At 44.8% G+C, this 17,724-nt stretch overlaps 1 protein-coding gene across 2 annotated transcripts in view; it reads right to left on the minus strand.

Moving 5' to 3' along the window:
- Positions 1-17,724, minus strand: part of LOC126483609 (CD109 antigen) — an 847,818-nt gene that overhangs the window by 235,064 nt on the left and 595,030 nt on the right. For both annotated transcript variants that reach the window (XM_050106646.1, XM_050106647.1), the window contains one exon: positions 3,953-4,016. In XM_050106646.1, coding sequence (XP_049962603.1) covers positions 3,953-3,960 — 8 coding nt within the window. In that variant the 5' untranslated portion in view covers positions 3,961-4,016. The remainder of the gene's footprint in view (positions 1-3,952; positions 4,017-17,724) is intronic.

Below are 17,724 nucleotides of genomic sequence, written 5' to 3' on the forward strand. Positions count from 1 at the left end.
TAAAAAGAATAATGACTGAATCTGTTGAAGTAATATATTCGCTGATTTCTGAAGTCGTTTTATCCAGTGTAATATGATACTCCATTGGAGGGGCTATAGCCCCCCTAGACCCCCCCCCCCCCCCACTTGCCACCGCCTCTGTTCGCTTCCTAGATTGCCGATTACTTTCACACCTTGTGTCTAATGTGGACCTCAATTTTGATGTTACGTTTATCACTGATCTGATATCTGCTACTTTTCATTGCCTTCCTTTTTCCTTGGTTTACTCATTCTATATTTTTATTACATTTCTCTTACTTCTGTACTTTTAGTAGCACTACTTTTATGTAATTTTTTCGCATTAATTTAATACCTAAACATATGCGGATGCCGCGTGCCCGTAATCCTAATAACAGGGCATTTGTACCCAGATACTCCAGTTAAACTTGACATGTAACATATTATACCCTGATGGTTGCGACCAGTGTATCCGAGAAAGCACGAGCGTTACGGAAATGCAAACAACAACATGGAATGGCGCTAGGGTCTCGCTGAAAGCGTCTTTTCCAACAAAGGAACGACAGCAAATAGAAACGTGTTTCTCGTAAAAATTTCGAAGTCTGCAACCGAGAACTTACGAAATGGATATTCAGGGCATGGAAGTCATACATACTAGTTATAGTATAGTGTGAAAAAGTGTTTAGGGGCTGAATAGTAGCGATTCCACCGCGAGTAACAGGACTTCTAAAAATAGAAAATTACTTTGAGCCATTGTGAATAGTGTAACGTGCAGTAAGTGACTAAAGATATGAGCAGTTTCCATTTCGCTTTTGTGGTCGTTATAACTCCTGAAAGACTACTGGGCCCTTACAGGGCCTATGCTGAACACCAGGTTAGGCTGGCTTCAGTATTAGGCCAGGGAACAGAGTCCTCAGTACCATCTCTCTCTCTCTCTCTCTCTCTCTCTCTCTCTCTCTCTCTCTCTCTTTCCCTTCCCTCTCTCACCCACTGTTAACACAGGGCCCTCCCGGCCCGGCACGCACCACCGGCTGACGGGAACAGCTACGCGGTGGGTAGGGTTCAAGTTGGCCGCCTCTCAACAAGAGACAGGCTGGGGGCTGAGCGACTTCCGGTACAACGCAATAAACATGAGGCAGGTAAAACCAAACACCGCGCAAAAATCTACGGTCACTTTATCTTTTGCCGGCCGGAGTGGCCGTGCGGTTCTAGGCGCTACAGTCTGGAACCGAGCGACCGGTACGGTCGCAGGATCGAATCCTGTCTCAGGTATGGGTGTGTGTGATGTCTTTAGGTTAGTTAGGTTTAATTAGTTCTAAGTTCTAGGCGACTGATGATCTCAGAAGTTAAGTCGCATAGTGCTCAGAGCCATTTTTCAGTTTATCTTTTCCGAGTGTACTGGGCTAATGCGGAGCACCAAGCTGCAATTACGATAAATTATTAAACTTCGCTCGTGCGGGACATTACACAAACTTATAATTAACTTTTCCAGGTTTCACGCAAATGAGAAAAGACGAGCCGCTCCCTTTCTTAAGGTAAAGCGTGGGTCTTATTTTCGGTTTGCAATGTACAAGAAATGTTGAGCACAACGTCTCGTTCCATTTCACATAACATAATTTGTGCAACGTACTACCGAGCACCATGCAACTTACATTTAGCGTTCACAATACGTGGAAATACTGTTTACAAGTTTAGATAATTCTATTGCCGTTCATTTGAGGTCTTGTAATTGAAGTAACCCAATTTTCGCTGTAAAGCTGCCTTCCTGGAATCCTGGGAGTTGTTGGTTTTATGGAACCAGTGTGACACTCATGTTTTAATTACTTTCGGGAACTACTGGAAACCTAATTTTGTATGACCGGTACACCACCGCTGCCACTGCCCCTCAGAACCCTTGCGCCCTGCTGCTTCTCCAGATGTATAAAATTCGCATACGTGCGTGCGGTGACACGGCTGCGGTGCTGCCTTTTCACGGTAAATACTTGGCATAGCGAGAAACAGCCTACTAGTTGTGAAAAACTGGAAATGTCGGAAGGTAGGAATGACGCGAACGACCCAGTCGATCCAGCATACTACTCGCTCACAACGTCCGGGAACAGTGCCCTGCAGTTCTGGATCGGTGGCAGCCCACGTGCGGGACTTGGGTGGTGGGGGCTTGCTTCTTCCGCTCCACGCAAACCGTAAACATCTCTGTCAGATCGCCCTGAACAAATACACTGACAGGCATGAAGAACGCAACACTAAATAAATGATGTGTAAGCGCTGTGTAATTATCTACTTAATCAAAGCGAAGTACTTCAACTAATTTTTTGAGACGGGTATGTTATTGGCGTCGCTTTGCGAGCAAACAATGAAGTGTTGATTGTTTAGTGCACAAGCTTCAATCGTTTTTTCCGGTGCAACTTGCAAAAGACATCACTGAATGTCTGCGACGTTTTCCTGCCCTTGAAGCGCTCATTGTTGTACCTTCAATTGTTCCCCATACAGTCACACGTGTTTGTCGGCTCTTTCAGCGATTGTCGTAACCGGTTTCGTAGAGTAAACATGCCGTTAAGGCCTGAACAAGCTGCGTAAGCTGTTGCTTTGGTGGAAAATGGCTGCAGCTTACATTACGTTGCGGAAGTGTTGAGGACTACACCTTCCACGATATCCAGAACCGCACGAAGCTACGTGGAAACTGGACGCTTTGCAAGGAGACCAGGAACAGGCCCGAGAAGAGCAACATCAGAGAGAGATGATCGCTTCTTACAACTTTAAGTTCTCTGAAACCGTCACACCACCACTACTGAAGAACGAAATCCATTCCACCATGTTCGATGGGTCAATGTTAGTGAGAGAACCGTTTGAAGAAGACTGGAAGAAGCCAACCTTCAGTCCAGAAGAGCTGCTACACGTCCGGAACTCACCACAGAGCACTGCACTGCTCGACTTCGTTTCCCAAGGGAACATCTTGACTGGACAGTACAACAATGGGATTAAGTGTTGTTCACCGACGAGTCGCGATTTGGCCTGCGATCACCTGATGGAAGAGAGGGGTCTGCAGAAGGCCACGGGAAAGGTATTCTCCTTGCACATTCTCATCTAGGATGCCTTTTCAGCGTGGTTCTGTAATAGTGTTGGCAGGAATCAATACAGCTGCAAGCACGGATCTGAGCTTCGTGGAGCATGGGATCCTTACCGCACGTCGGGAGGCGCAGGAAATCCTTCTGGAGCATGTTGTGCCTTTCGCTCCACTTACTGGTGACGATTTTATAGTAATGCAGGGCAGAGCGTGCCTACATGTTGCGCGAAATGTGCAAGAGTTCTTGGATGAAACAGTGATTCAAGCTACGGGTCGGCCTGCTCGGAGCCCTGATTTGAATCCACTTGTTGTCGTTTGGGACCGGCTGGGGAGACGAGCCCGCCAACAGTGTCCAGAGACCCTACAGGGCCTACGGAACGCTCGTCTGGAAGATCGGGATATGATTCGTCAACAGGACATTACCGCATTAGTGAGGGGGATGCCTGAAAGGTTGAATGCTATCATTAGTGCGGCAGGTGGCAATACACGCTTTTGAAGACGTGAACAGAAGTATCTGAGAGCGTCTCCGAGGTTCAGTGAAGTAAAATGCGGAGTGTCCAACATCAGAACTGACGTGCATTAGCATTATGACCTTACGTGCATTAGCATTATGACCTAACTCAAAATTTCCCTGAAGTGCGCATATCTGGCTTAATTTCTTAAATTTGTTTATAATAGTCTTTCTTTTTTCATTGTTGGACGCTTAGATGGAACCACGCCACAATATTCTATCATAAGATAGTGGATTGGTCTTATGAAAGTGTCAGAAATTTAAAATAAATTTCACTTTTTTGTACGAAATTGATGTGTTGCGTTTTTCGTGTCGGTCAGTCTAGCACGAATAACTGCTCGTTCTATTTCGCTGCGTGTCGCATCCACTGGTTAATGACTTACCTCCCCATGATGTTCGACCGGTGATGTCCAAATCTCTTTTCAATCAGCTTGCGGACCACTGAACCTGCCAACAAACAAAGAGAACATATTTCTAATTAAATAATTCATTAAAGCGTCACAGTTTACTATATTAATGATTTTGAGATTATGTCTTCTCTTGGGTAACTAAATGAAGGCAGTTTTAGTTTTGCTATATAATTTTAACCTTAGTCTAATGAGACTTCTTCAGTGACGAATACACACACACATTTTCTCTTACATGTAGATACAGCGCCAGCTCGGTGCTGCTTGTGATGTACAATGCGATGGCTTTATACTGTTACAAGTTAGGAAAAGCGACCTTTCAACCTTATTTTCTGACGTCCAACACGACTATCCTATATTCGTTCAGAGCAGAATGCAGCAATTCCCGCCTGGTTTGGAACCTATCGCCGTTGAGACAAGCTCTGAAACTCGTCTCCGGCCTTGTCGGTTAGGAGAACACATTTATACGACCATTGTCCTTACGCCGTGTTACGTGGCTGCAAGTGGTACTCAGCGCTGCTACAGCAACAAATCGGGCACTTCACTCACTTATTTGATTATATGCATGCGAGGACACAACTCATTTATGTAACTGGTTCGCCACGATGGGCTATAAATCCGCCACTTTCAATGCTAGTGCACAATCACGTTCGACCTCCAGCGGGAATGTCAAAGCAGCAAACAAGGTGGATATGGACGGGGACGGCGGATGGGCGGCTCTGGATGGGGATGCTGGTCCGCCGGCCGTGGCGCGTACCGAGACAGTCCGCGCAGTTGACGTAACTGATGGGATTCCAATTCGGTTTTACAGAGATTACTCTGCTGCATCGGCTCCTTACTTAGCTTGCATTTATCGCGAATCTCTTGCCCAACGTAAAGTCCCGAGCGAATGGAAAAAAGCGCAGGTGACGCCTGTATATAAGAAGGGTAGAAGGACAGATCCTCAAAATTACAGACCAATATCCTTAACATCGGTTTGTTGCAGGATTCTCGAACATATTCTCACTTCGAATATAATGAATTTCCTTGAGACAGAGAAGTTGCTGTCCATGTATAAGCACGGCTTTAGAAATCATCGCTCCTGCGAAACTCAACTCGCCCTTTTCTCACATGATATCTTGCGAACCATGGATGAAGGGTCTCACTTGACTTCCGGAAAGCGTTTGACTCGGTGCCCCACTGCAGACTCCTAACTAAGGTACGAGCATATGGGATTGGTTCCCAAATATGTGAGTGGCTCGAAGACTTCTTAAGTAATAGAACCCAGTACGTTGTCCTCGATGGTGAGTGTCCATCGGAGGTGAGGGTATCATCTGGAGTGCCCCAGGGAAGTGTGGTAGGTCCGCTGTTGTTTTCTATCTACATAAATTATCTTTTGGATAGGGTGGATAGCAAAGTGCGGCTGTTTGCTGATGATGCTGTGGTGTACGGGAAGGTGTCATCGTTGAGTGACTGTAGGAGGATACAAGACAACTTGGACAGTATTTGTGATTGATGTAAAGAATGGCAGCTAACTCCAAATATAGATAAATGTAAATTAATGCAGACGAATAGAAAAAAAGAATCCCGGAATGTTTGAACACTCCATTAGTAGTGTAGCGCTTGACACAGGCACGTCGATTAAATATTTGGGCGTAACATTGCAGAGCGATATGACATGGGACAAGCATGTAATGGCAGTTATGGGGAGGGCGAATAGTCGTCTTCGGTTCGTTGGTAAAATTTTGGGAAGATGTGATTCATCTGTAAAGGAGCCCGCATATAAAACACTAATACGACCTATTCTTGAGTACTGCTCGAGCGTTTGGGATCCCTATCAGGTCGGATTGAGGGAGGGCATAGAAGCAATTCAGAGGCGGGCTGCTAGATTTGTTACTGGTAGGTTTGATCATCCCGCGAGTTCTACGGAAATGTTTCAGGAACTCGGATGGGAGTCTCTGGAGGAAAGGAGGCCTTCTTTTCGTGAATCGCTAGTGAGGAAATTTAAAGAACCAGCATTTGAGGCTGACTGCAGTACAATTTTACTGCCGCCAACTTACATTTCGAGGAAAGACCACAAAGATAAGATAAGAGAGATTAGGGCTCTTACAGAGGCATATAGGCAGTCATTTTTACCTCGTTCTGTTTGGGAGTGGAACAGAGAGAGAAGATGCTAGTTGTGGTACGAGGTACCCTCCGCCACGCACCGTATGGTGGATTGCGGAGTATGTATGTAGATGCCTAGTAAGCAGAAGACACCGGGTTCGAATCCCGGTCTTACACAGGTTTTCGCTCGTGGCCGCTGACATCGTGAATTCCACCCCTTTCCTTTCCTCCCCCAGCCCCTTCCCGCCCAATCTTCAATTTCATTCACGGTATGGTCATGGACACGTCACAACACGATAGCTTCTTTCTATCTTTCTGTCGCGTCTTCACATTATGCAATCCTACCGCAGCAGTTCCATACCATCGACTGGCATATACAGACACCACTTACGTTAGCCCTGTATTGTGACGTGACGGCATGGTACGATTTGTAGCACACCTATCTGCGCTCCTAGGAGCCCATTTTGATCTTTTAAAGAGGCGACTACGTTTCTTAGTTTATCGTACATCCCTGCGGGGCAGACGAACACCTGACCGTGCCTCCTAGACCAGAGTGACACAGCGACAGCGGTCGGCAGACGCAGTCGCCAGATCCTGCCCAATATCGTCGGCCGACGGATTGGGCACAGTGCGTCCGACCTCCTCGGTCAGTGCCGGCCGCGGTGGTCTAGCGGTTCTAGGCGCTCAGTCCGGAACCGCGCGACTGCTACGGTCGCAGGTTCGAATCCTGCCTCGGGCATGGATGTGTGTGATGTCCTTAGGTTAGTTAGGTTTAAGTAGTTTTAAGTTCTAGGGGACTGATGACCACAGATGTTAAGTCCCATAGTGCTCAGAGCCATTCGAACCATTTTTTTTTCCTCGGTCAGTTTTTGGTGTGGTCAAGAAAGTCTGACAAGGCGACCTCCATACTGTGAAACACGGATTTTGATGCGCTTCAAATATGTTGTAGAGGCACTTACGCTGTGTACCTGGCTATCTGGTTTTTTAACGACGGGCCTTGGTTTTTGAGAAAATCGATTTTGAAGTTCATTGCGCGCTGTGCACTCCGTAACATTACAGGTATTTCGAGCAGGTCAGCGTAGCGCAGCGGTAAAGGTTCGCGGCTACCGCCGTGGAGGTACCGTGTTCCAATCCTGTCGTGTACTTTTTTTCAAAATCGATCGAATTTTTCAATTTTATTTCAAAGAATACCAACAAACAGTGTAAGGTGTGCGAAATTATAAAGATATATTCAGTTATTAATTTTTTCAAATATTCATTCCGTTTGTGGTTCGCATCATATTCTCCCACTTCATCTTCTTCGCTGAAATCTATCAATTCATCATCAATAATGATCTGTCTTTCGGCCAAGAGATCCTGTATTGCGATACATATTAGCGAATGCGAATGTGAAATAATCTGGGTTAAGTTAAGTATCAAAGGTGGGTCAGATATGATAGTCGGATGCTTCTATAGACCACCTGCATCAGCAACCGTAGTAGTTGAGCGCCTCAGAGAGAACCTGCAGAACGTCGTGAAGAAGTTTCGTGATCATACTATTGTAATAGGGGGAGACTTCAATCTACCAGGTATAGAATGGGATAGTCACACAATCAGAACTGGAGCCAGGGACAGAGACTCTTGTGACATTATCCTGACTGCCTTGTCCGAGAATTACTTCGAGCAGATAGTTAGAGAACCAACTCGTGAAGCTAACGTTTTAGACCTCATAGCAACAAATAGACCGGAACTTTTCGACTCCGTGAATGTAGAAGAGGGTATCAGTGATCATAAGTCAGTGGTTGCATCAATGACTACAAGTGTAATAAGAAATGCCAAGAAAGGAAGGAAAATATATTTGCTTAACAAGAGTGATAGGGCACAAATCGCAGAATATCTGAGTGACCACCATCAAACGTTCATTTCTGAGGAAGAGGATGTGGAACAAAAATGGAAAAAATTCAGAAACATCGTCCATTACGCCTTAGATAAGTTCGTACCGACTAAGGTCCAAAGCGAGGGGAAAGATCCACCGTGGTATAACAATCATGTACGAAAGGTACTACGGAAACAAAGAAAGCTTCATCATAGGTTTAAGAGTAGTCGAATCATAGCCGATAAGGAAAAGCTGAACGAAGCGAAAAAGAGCGTAAAGAGAGCAATGAGAGAAGCATTCAACGAATTCGAACATAAAACATTGGCAAACAATCTAAACAAGAACCCTAAAAAGTTTTGGTCATATGTAAAATCGGTAAGCGGATCTAAATCCCCTATTCAGTCACTCGTTGACCACGATGGCACCGAAACAGAGGACGACCGAAGAAAGGCAGAAATACTGAATTCAGTGTTCCGAAACTGTTTCACTGCGGAAAATCGTAACACGGTCCCTGACTTCAGCCGTCGCACGGACGCCAAAATGGAAAATATTGAAATAAACGATATCGGAATTGAAAAACAACTGCTATCACTTAGTAGCGGAAAAGCATCCGGACCAGACGAGATACCCTTAAGATTCTACAGTGATTATGCTAAAGAACTTGCCCCCTTTCTATCAGCAATTTATCGTAGATCGCTGGAAGAACGTAAAGTACCTAGCGACTGGAAGAAAGCGCAGGTCGTTCCCATTTTCAAGAAGGGTCATAAATCAGATGCGAATAATTATAGGCCTATTTCGCTTACGTCAATCTGTTGTAGAATAATGGAACATGTTTTGTGTTCTCGTATTATGACGTTCTTAGATAATACAAATCTCCTTCATCATAACCAACATGGATTCCGCAAACAGAGATCATGTGAAACTCAGCTCGCCCTATTTGCCCAAGAAATTCACAGTGCCGTAGACACTGGCGAGCAGATTGATGCCGTATTCCTGGACTTCAGGAAGGCATTTGATACGGTTCCGCACTTACGTTTAGTGAAAAAAATACGAGCTTACGGAATATCGGACCAGGTTTGTAATAGGATTCAGGATTTCTTAGAAGAAAGAACACAACATGTCATTCTTAACGGTTCAAAATCTGCAGATGTAGAGGTAATTTCGAGAGTACCGCAGGGAAGCGTGATAGGACCTTTATTGTTTACAATATACATAAATGACTTAGTTGACAACATCGGTAGCTCCGTGAGGCTATTTGCAGATGACACGGTTGTCTACAAGAAAGTAGCAACATCAGAAGACTCGTACGTACTCCAGGAGGACCTGCAGAGGATTAATGCATGGTGCGACAGCTGGCAGCTTTCCCTAAACGTAGATAAATGTAATATAATGCGCATACATAGGGGCAGAAATCCATTCCAGTACGATTATGCCATAGGTGATAAATCATTGGAAGCGGTAACGACCGTAAAATACTTAGGAGCTACTATCCGGAGCGATCTGAAGTGGAATGATCACATAAAACAAATAGTGGGAAAAGCAGGCGCCAGGTTGAGATTCATAGGAAGAATTCTAAGAAAATGTGACTCATCGACGAAAGAAGTAGCTTACAAAACGCTTGTTCGTCCGATTCTTGAGTATTGCTCATCAGTATGGGACCCTTACCAGGTTGGATTAATAGAAGAGATAGACATGATCCAGCGAAAAGCAGCGCGATTCGTCATGGGGACATTTAGTCAGCGCGAGAGCGTTACGGAGATGCTGAACAAGCTCCAGTGGCGGACACTTCAAGAAAGGCGTTACGCAATACGGAGAGGTTTATTATCGAAATTACGAGAGAGCACATTCCGGGAAGAGATGGGCAACATATTACTACCGCCCACATATATCTCGCGTAATGATCACAACGAAAAGATCCGAGAAATTAGAGCAAATACGGAGACTTACAAGCAGTCGTTCTTCCCACGCACAATTCGTGAATGGAACAGGGAAGGGGGGATCAGATAGTGGTACAATAAGTACCCTCCGCCACACACCGTAAGGTGGCTCGCGGAGTATAGATGTAGATGTAGATATCTCATCGCCAATTGCAACGGAATTGGTAGAGGTCACGCTAGGCAGTGTATTTGTTACGGGACCAAATCGCGGAATAGATTTTCGGCGTATTTAATGGCATTTGTGATTTCGCCTTTTGATTCTTCATTCAACTCCTCTACTTGTGGATCTTCTTCTTGCTGCACTACTGCAGAAACATTTGGTTCTTCCATTTAACAGAATTTTTCTAGCATACAGCACTAGGGATCTTCTTCTTGCTGCACTACTGCAGAAACATTTGGTTCTTCCATTTAACAGAATTTTTCTAGCAAACCGCACTAGAGACGCTTTGCGAGCAACTGAAGCCGTAGTTAGATGCGAACGTAAAGGAATGCAACTCGCATCCTCATTGGCCTAGGAGCTGGGGTTCCCGTTACGGCTAACGGTATTTGTGGTGTCACCGTCAGACACCACACTTGCTAGGTGGTAGCTTAAATCGGCCGCGGTCCATTTAGTACATGTCGGACCCGCGTGTCGCCACTGTGTGATCGCAGACCGAGCGCCACCACAAGGCAGGTCTGGAGATACGAGATAGCACTTGCCCCAGTTGTACGACGACTTTGCTAGCGACTACACTGACGAAGCCTTTCTCTCATTTGCCGAGAGACAGTTAGAATAGCCTTCAGCTAAGTCCATGGCTACGACCTAGCAAGGCGCCATTAGCCTTACATAGTTTGATAGTTATCGTATGAAATGTCTCATCAAGAACGTTGTAAACCAAAGGACTATATAAAAGTTAAGTATTCCCAAAGCAACGTACTTTTCTTGCTACCATTCACTACTTATCCTGCTCCAGAATTCACGCCCGTCTGCGTTAAATAGCGTGCATTTCGGCCTCCTCTATCTACAAGGTGTTGGCACATTTGCCAACACATCAGTATTAACGGGAGAGGGGACGATAATGGGTAGAGATCGATTTCAGGTAATACAAGAAGCGACTGTTGTACGAACATATGGAACTCCAACTGCGAACCACAAACGGAATGAATATTTGAAAAAATTAATGACTAAATATATCTTTATAATTTCGCACACCTTACATTGTTTGTTGATATTCTCTGAAATAAAATTGAAAAATTCGGTCGATTTTGAAAAAAGAAAAAGAACTACACGACCAGGATTCGAACACGGTGCCTCTAGTGCGGTAGCCGTGAACTTTAACCGCTGGGCTACACTCACCTGCTCGAGATATATGTAATGTTATGGCTATACAAAGCGGGCAATGAAATTCAAAATCTATTTTTTCAAAAACTAAGGGCCGTCGCTAAAAAACCGGATAGCCAGGTACTCTGTGTAAGTGCCTCTACAACATATTTGACGCGCATCAAAAGCCGTGATTTGCAGTATGGAGGGTCCCCTTGTGAGTAAGCTCGAATTTGTTTTATGAAGGAGCGTACACACTATTTTAACCTCCTTGGGCGTAATGGATGCCACGCCGCCTCTGTCCTTCGAGAAGAGTTCTGCATCGCGACTTTTGCTATTAAAAGGACGCCGAATGCATGTAAACTAAGGTATATGTGTTTCGAAAAAATACTGGTGACTGCTGTACACTCTTTCCTCTGTTGCTCGAATAACCAGACAAGTTTCACAAACATACAAACGAGATGAAAAGAGAAACATGATGATTCATACTGACAACAAAAAGCGAGACTACAAACTGCACAACTTCAAATAAATTGAGCCAAAGAAGTATGTGTCACTCACACTACACTGACAGTCATTCAGCATGTGCGAAAAAGACAAACACAAATTTTAGAATAAGATAAGACCTAAAGCACTGTAGAGTTGAGACGCATACACAAAATTTGTAAATCACTCCATTCAACCTCCTCACCACCCTATCGACTTAATAATACTTCGTAAACAGCCCGAAAAAGGGTCACTACAGCGACGTTAAGTGTAAGATACCGGTACACCACCTACCTCACCCCAAAAAATTATTTTTTGAGGTTGTAATTTATGCCTAAGATTTCCGAGAAAGATTTTTGCCTAGTTACCATTTCCAATAAAGCTGCGACTTCAGTCCTCTGATTTTGAGCTATATTCCGATTACGGTATTTTTCACCCTCAGAATGCCACAAACTACTACTTTCGAAACCTATCAGCTTCTCGGAGTCAATATTTCGTGTGAGCGAGCGTCGGCCGATTCGACTGAAGAAAAACTGACGACGCGAATTCCAGCGGTCGTCGTCCGTAGTCTAGGACGGAGCTGATCCTCGTTGGTACACAAAACGGGTTAGAACACTGTTGCAGAAACAACGAAACAAACACGCCAAATCCCCAAGATTGGCGATCCTTTATAGAAGCTCGAAACTTAGCGCGGAATTCAATGCGAGACGCCCATAACAGTTTCCACAACGAAACTTTGTCTCGAAACCTGGCAGAAAGTTCAAAGAGATTCTGGTCGTATGTGAAGTATGTTAGCGCCAAGAAACAATCCATGTCTTCTCTGCGCGATAACAATGGAGATACTATTGAAGACAGTGCTGCCAAACCAGATTTACTAAACACATCCGAAGTGCTTTCACAAAAGAAGACGAAGTAAATATTTCAGAATTCGAATCGAGAGCAGCTCCGAACATGAGTAACGTAGAAGTAAATATCTTCGGAGTAGTGAAGCAACTCAAATCACTTAATAAAAGCAAGTCTTCTGGTCGAGACTGTATACCAATTAGGTTCCTTTCGGAGTATGGTGCATTAGCTCCATACCTAACAATCAACAACCGTTCGCTCGACGAAAGATCCGTACCCAAAGACTGGAAAGTTGCACAGGTCACACCAATATTCAAGAAAGGTAGTAGGAGTAATCCACTAAATTACAGGCCCATATCGTTAATCGATATGTAGCAGGATTTTAGAACATATATTGTGTTCGAACATTATAAGTTACCTGGAAGAAAACTGTCTATTGACACACAGTCAACATGGGTTTAGAAAACATCGTTCCTGTGAAACACAACTAGCTCTTTATTCACATGAAGTGTTGAGTGCTATTGACAAGGGATTTCAGATCGATTCCGTATTTCTGGATTTCCAGAAGGCTTTTGACACTGTACCACACAAGCGGCTCGTAGTAATATTGCGTCCTTATGGAATATCGTCTCAGTTACGTGACTGGATTTGTGATTTCCTGTCAGAGGTCACAGTTCGTAGTAAATGACGGAAAGTCATCGAGTAAAACAGAAGTGATTTCTGGCGTTCCCCAAGGTAGTGTTATAGGCCCTTTGCTGTTCCTTATTTATATAAACGATTTGGGAGACAATCTCAGCAGCCGCCTTCGGTTGTTTGCAGATGACGCTGTCGCTTATCGACTAATAAAGTCATCAGAAGATCAAAACAAACTGCAAAACGATTTAGAAAAAATATCTGAATGGTGCGAAAAGTGGCAGTTGACCCTAAATAACGAAAAGCTTGAGGTCATCCACATGAGTGCGAAAAGGAACTTGTTAAACTTCGGTTACACGGTAAATCAGTCAAATCTAAAAGCAGTAAATTCAACTAAATCCCTAGGTATTACAATTACGAACAACTTAAATTGGAAAGTAACACATAGAAAAATGTTGTGAGGAAGGCTAACTAAAGGCTGCATTTATTGGCACGACACTTAGAAAATGTAACAGACCTACTAAGGGGACTACCTATACTGCTGCGCGGTGTGGGACCCTTACCAGATAGGACTGACGGAGTACATCGAGAAAGTTCTAAGAAAGGCAACACGTTTTGTATTATCGCGAAATATGGGAGAGAGTGTCACAGAAATGATACAGGATTTGGGCTGGAAATCATTAAAAGAAAGACGTTTTTCGTTGCGACGGAATCTTCTCAGGAAATTCCCATCACCAACTTTCACCTCCGAATGCGAAAATATTTTGTTGACACCTACCTACATAGGGAGGAACGATCACCACGATAAAATAAGGGAAATCAGAGCTCGTACGGAAAGATATAGGTGTTCATTCTTTCCGCGCGCTATACGAGATTGGAATAATAGAGAATTGTGAAGGTGGTTCGATGAACCCTCTGCCAGGCACTTAAATGTGATTTGCAGAGTATCCATGAAGACGTAGATGAGCGATGAGATGGGCTGCATTGCGATTGCTGACGTGCTGATCTAAAAAGATCGTCCGTCTTCGGCCGATGACGGTCGTCGGCGGAACTCACCGACGTCTATTTGGTGCCACTGTGTCCATAGCCTTGGAGTTCGAGACACCCCAACACAGCGAACCGCAAAGTGAATTCCTAGATGAAGGGGTAGATAAGAGACAACGCAGCCCATTCTGGTCGGGCGATATGCGGGCAGCGCGTCGAGCACATTTGCCTATGGAAATGTCGGCGCCACGGCAGCGGCTGCAGCAGACCTGCGAGAGAGAGACGTAGGGGGGAGGGGGTAGGGAGCTGCCCACCCCTGGGGTGTGGCCGGCTGTCGCAGCAGCTGCAGCTCCCGCAGTCAGATGTAAATGTTATCGGGAGGGCACGTGGCGGCTGCCGGTGAAGGATAGCCCTGCTGTTGCTACCGGTCCAGACCCACACCCAGTCAGCCGCAGGAGGGACACGCGCCATATCGGGGCTCTGGCGCGGTCGTTGTAGGCCTGACACCGTGGTAAGGGTGTCTTCGCAAAGCTGAACGGAGTTTTCGCTTCGCCGACGACCGTCATCGTCCGAAGACGGACGATCTTTTTAGACCAGCACGTCAGTGCGCGCGCTTATATATATATATATATATATTTGTGTGTGTGTGTGTGTGTGTGTGTGTAGGAAAACGACTACGTCCTTTTAAAAGGACCCATCATAGGGTTTTGCAAATACAGCTGTCTAGATTGACAAATTTATCTTCATCTACTATGACGTTTCGGCTAACGCTATCATCATCAGACAAAAACCTACAACTCGTGATACAAAAGTATCAGACATAACAAAATTTAAGCATAATCAGGTCATCAGTTCATCGTCAACGGAGCGCTTAAGCATAGCTTTTATTTTAAGGTGTACCCAAACCAAAAGGAGATGGCAGTAGTATGCAAAGAAATTTTTGTAACAGTACTATAATTACACTTCATGTTGAACAGTACATCTGTACTTAATTGCCACTGATATTGGTACAGCGATCCCAGCGCGTAGGAAGGGAGTGGATGGCTTCAGTGTAGGTGCTTGGAGGATCAAGTTTTCCAAGGTGTCCCGCCCTTCTTTGTCACAAGTGAAACTCTGACCTTTCAGAGATTATTTTCAAGGGCCGAAGATACGAGACTCACAGGGCGCGGTGTACTTGCTGTGACGAGGATGTTCCAGGATTTCCCATCGAAATTTCTGAAGATGCTCAAGGGTTTTATTGGCCGCGCAATCCCGCCACATAACGCTGACACCACACAGGGATATTGTGCACCGTGCGCAAAACCGCTCTCCGTACACACTTTCAGCTCGCAATAAACCTGTGAAGCATGCCGCCCTCCTCCTGCGCAAAGTAATCGCACAACCGGTCTTTGTGCTGACTGGGAGGAATCCATCCCGCAACGAATTACGGAAACAACTATCCACAAATGAGGAAATGGCTGCGAAGCCGTCAACTCAACTGGGAACACGTCCACACTGTTTCTAGGTAAAAACTATCACCCACATACAGCGCCGCTGCACGAAAGGTCTGTTTTCAGCAGAGTCTACCTTATATACTGACACTGAAGATGTTATCATCTTTGCCCCCCCCCCCCCCCCGTAATCTGGTAATGAGTGAAAGAAATGTTAGGTGACGACTGTACACACATTATACGATTGCATAAACTTTACGTATTTCAATGGTTCAAATGGCCCTGAGCATTATGGGACTTAACATCTGTGGTCATCAGTCCCCTAGAACTTAGAACTACTTAAACCTAACTAACCTAAGGACATCACACACATCCATGCCCGAGGCAGGATTCGAACCTGCGACCGTAGCAGTCGCGCGGTTCCGGACTGAGCGCCTAGAACCGCTAGACCACCGCGGCCGGCCTTTACGTATTTAAATAGAGTTACAAAGTACACACTACTTTTTATGATGCCCTGTGTCATTTGTAATAATATCAATAACTGTCATTCAGTACAATCAATTAGTTTTACTAGTGTATAACATGATGCATTATCTTTTCTCCTCCTCAAATGGTGCTTGAAAACAATTTAAGGGAGTAAATATTTAATTTGACGGTGTACTGTGACTCACATCAAGAGTAGGCCTAATAAGTTACATTTAGACTATCAATTTGCTTGCGTGCTTGCCTACTTAGCATACTATTTCAGCTATCACATATTTTTATGCAGTTATACGCATAGCCATGTTTGTTTTGCGACACTGCTTCCTTAGGACTATCTTCTAAAATGTCTACTTTTATTAGGTATAGAAAATTGGCACTGGATTACATACTTATAAGTTTGTGGATTAAGTTAGTGACTATATGTATATGTGGAAACTGACCCGCCAGGGTAGCCGAGAGCGCTAATGCGCTGCTTCCAGGACTCGGTTAGGCGCGCCGGCCCCGAATCGAATCCGCCCGGCGGATTAACGACGAGGGCTGGTATGCCGGCCAGCGTGATTGTGGTTTTTAGACTGTTTTCCACATCCCGCTAGGTGAATACCGGGCTGGTCCCCACGTGCCGTCTCAGTTACACGACTCACCGACATTTGAAAACGTTCGCACTATTACATGGCTTACACTAGAAGCAGACAGCTGGGGTCACTAATTCCGTCCTGGGGGTGGGAGGGGGGGGGGGGGTCTCGGGGTGGCGGTAGGAAGGGCATCTGGGCCCCCTCAGTTAATACCACTGCCGAATCAATAGTAACAGGACCGACCCTGCGTTGAAGCGGGACAAAGGCCCCAAGAAAGAATGAAAGGATTGTATGTGTGTAAATTAATGACGCTTGCACATTCGTTACACTGCAGACATTTTAGAATACTGTCACACTTGACATGCATCACTGCTGCGTATTAAACCAAGCATTATACACATAACGAAAAATTATCGTTTTTACTAGGGCAGAAAAAGAATGTACACGTAAATAAACGGCTGAGTACCTATAAACTTCTACGCATGTTAGATGTAAATAAGCTGGAAAATGGTGACGTTAAATAAGCGGTAGACAAGTTTACTTCTATATCACCTTAAACTGGTTTTTCCGATCTCAGGTTCGATATCTCAAATTGTTTACTGGAGCAAACGCTAAGTCCTGTTAAATTTTTGCACGTTCTTACGGAAACGCTCTGTATTATGGTCCAGTGACCACTGCTTAATACAACTACCTGCTCACAACTGAATGCTCGAATGCACATTCATTGTTGGCAGTTAGTTCAAGCTGCCACCATGGTTAAAGCACTGACTCCTCTTTTACGCCACGAATAAAGTTAGATTCCGAACTTATTGGACGTACAATGTATGTACCAGGTGCAGAAGTATGAAACCAGAATTTGGTTGCAGTAATTACATATCTGTTGTTTGAAACTGATAAACAACATTTTATTCAAAATAATCTCCATTGCTATTTATACATTTCCCCCATGTCTCCGGTAGGCTATCAATGCCACACCAAAAAAAACGGTTCTTCTTCTGAAGCGAATCGGTCAGCGAGCCATTTTCGTACATTTTCATACGAATTGAAGCGTTGTTCGGCTAGAGCGTGTCACAGTGATGCAAATAGATGATAATCGGAAGAAGCCAAGCCTGGAGAATAAGCCGCATGCCCTGGTATTTC

Source organism: Schistocerca serialis, chromosome 6, assembly GCF_023864345.2.
Source record: "Schistocerca serialis cubense isolate TAMUIC-IGC-003099 chromosome 6, iqSchSeri2.2, whole genome shotgun sequence".
In the NCBI taxonomy this organism is placed as follows: Eukaryota; Metazoa; Arthropoda; class Insecta; order Orthoptera; family Acrididae; genus Schistocerca; species Schistocerca serialis.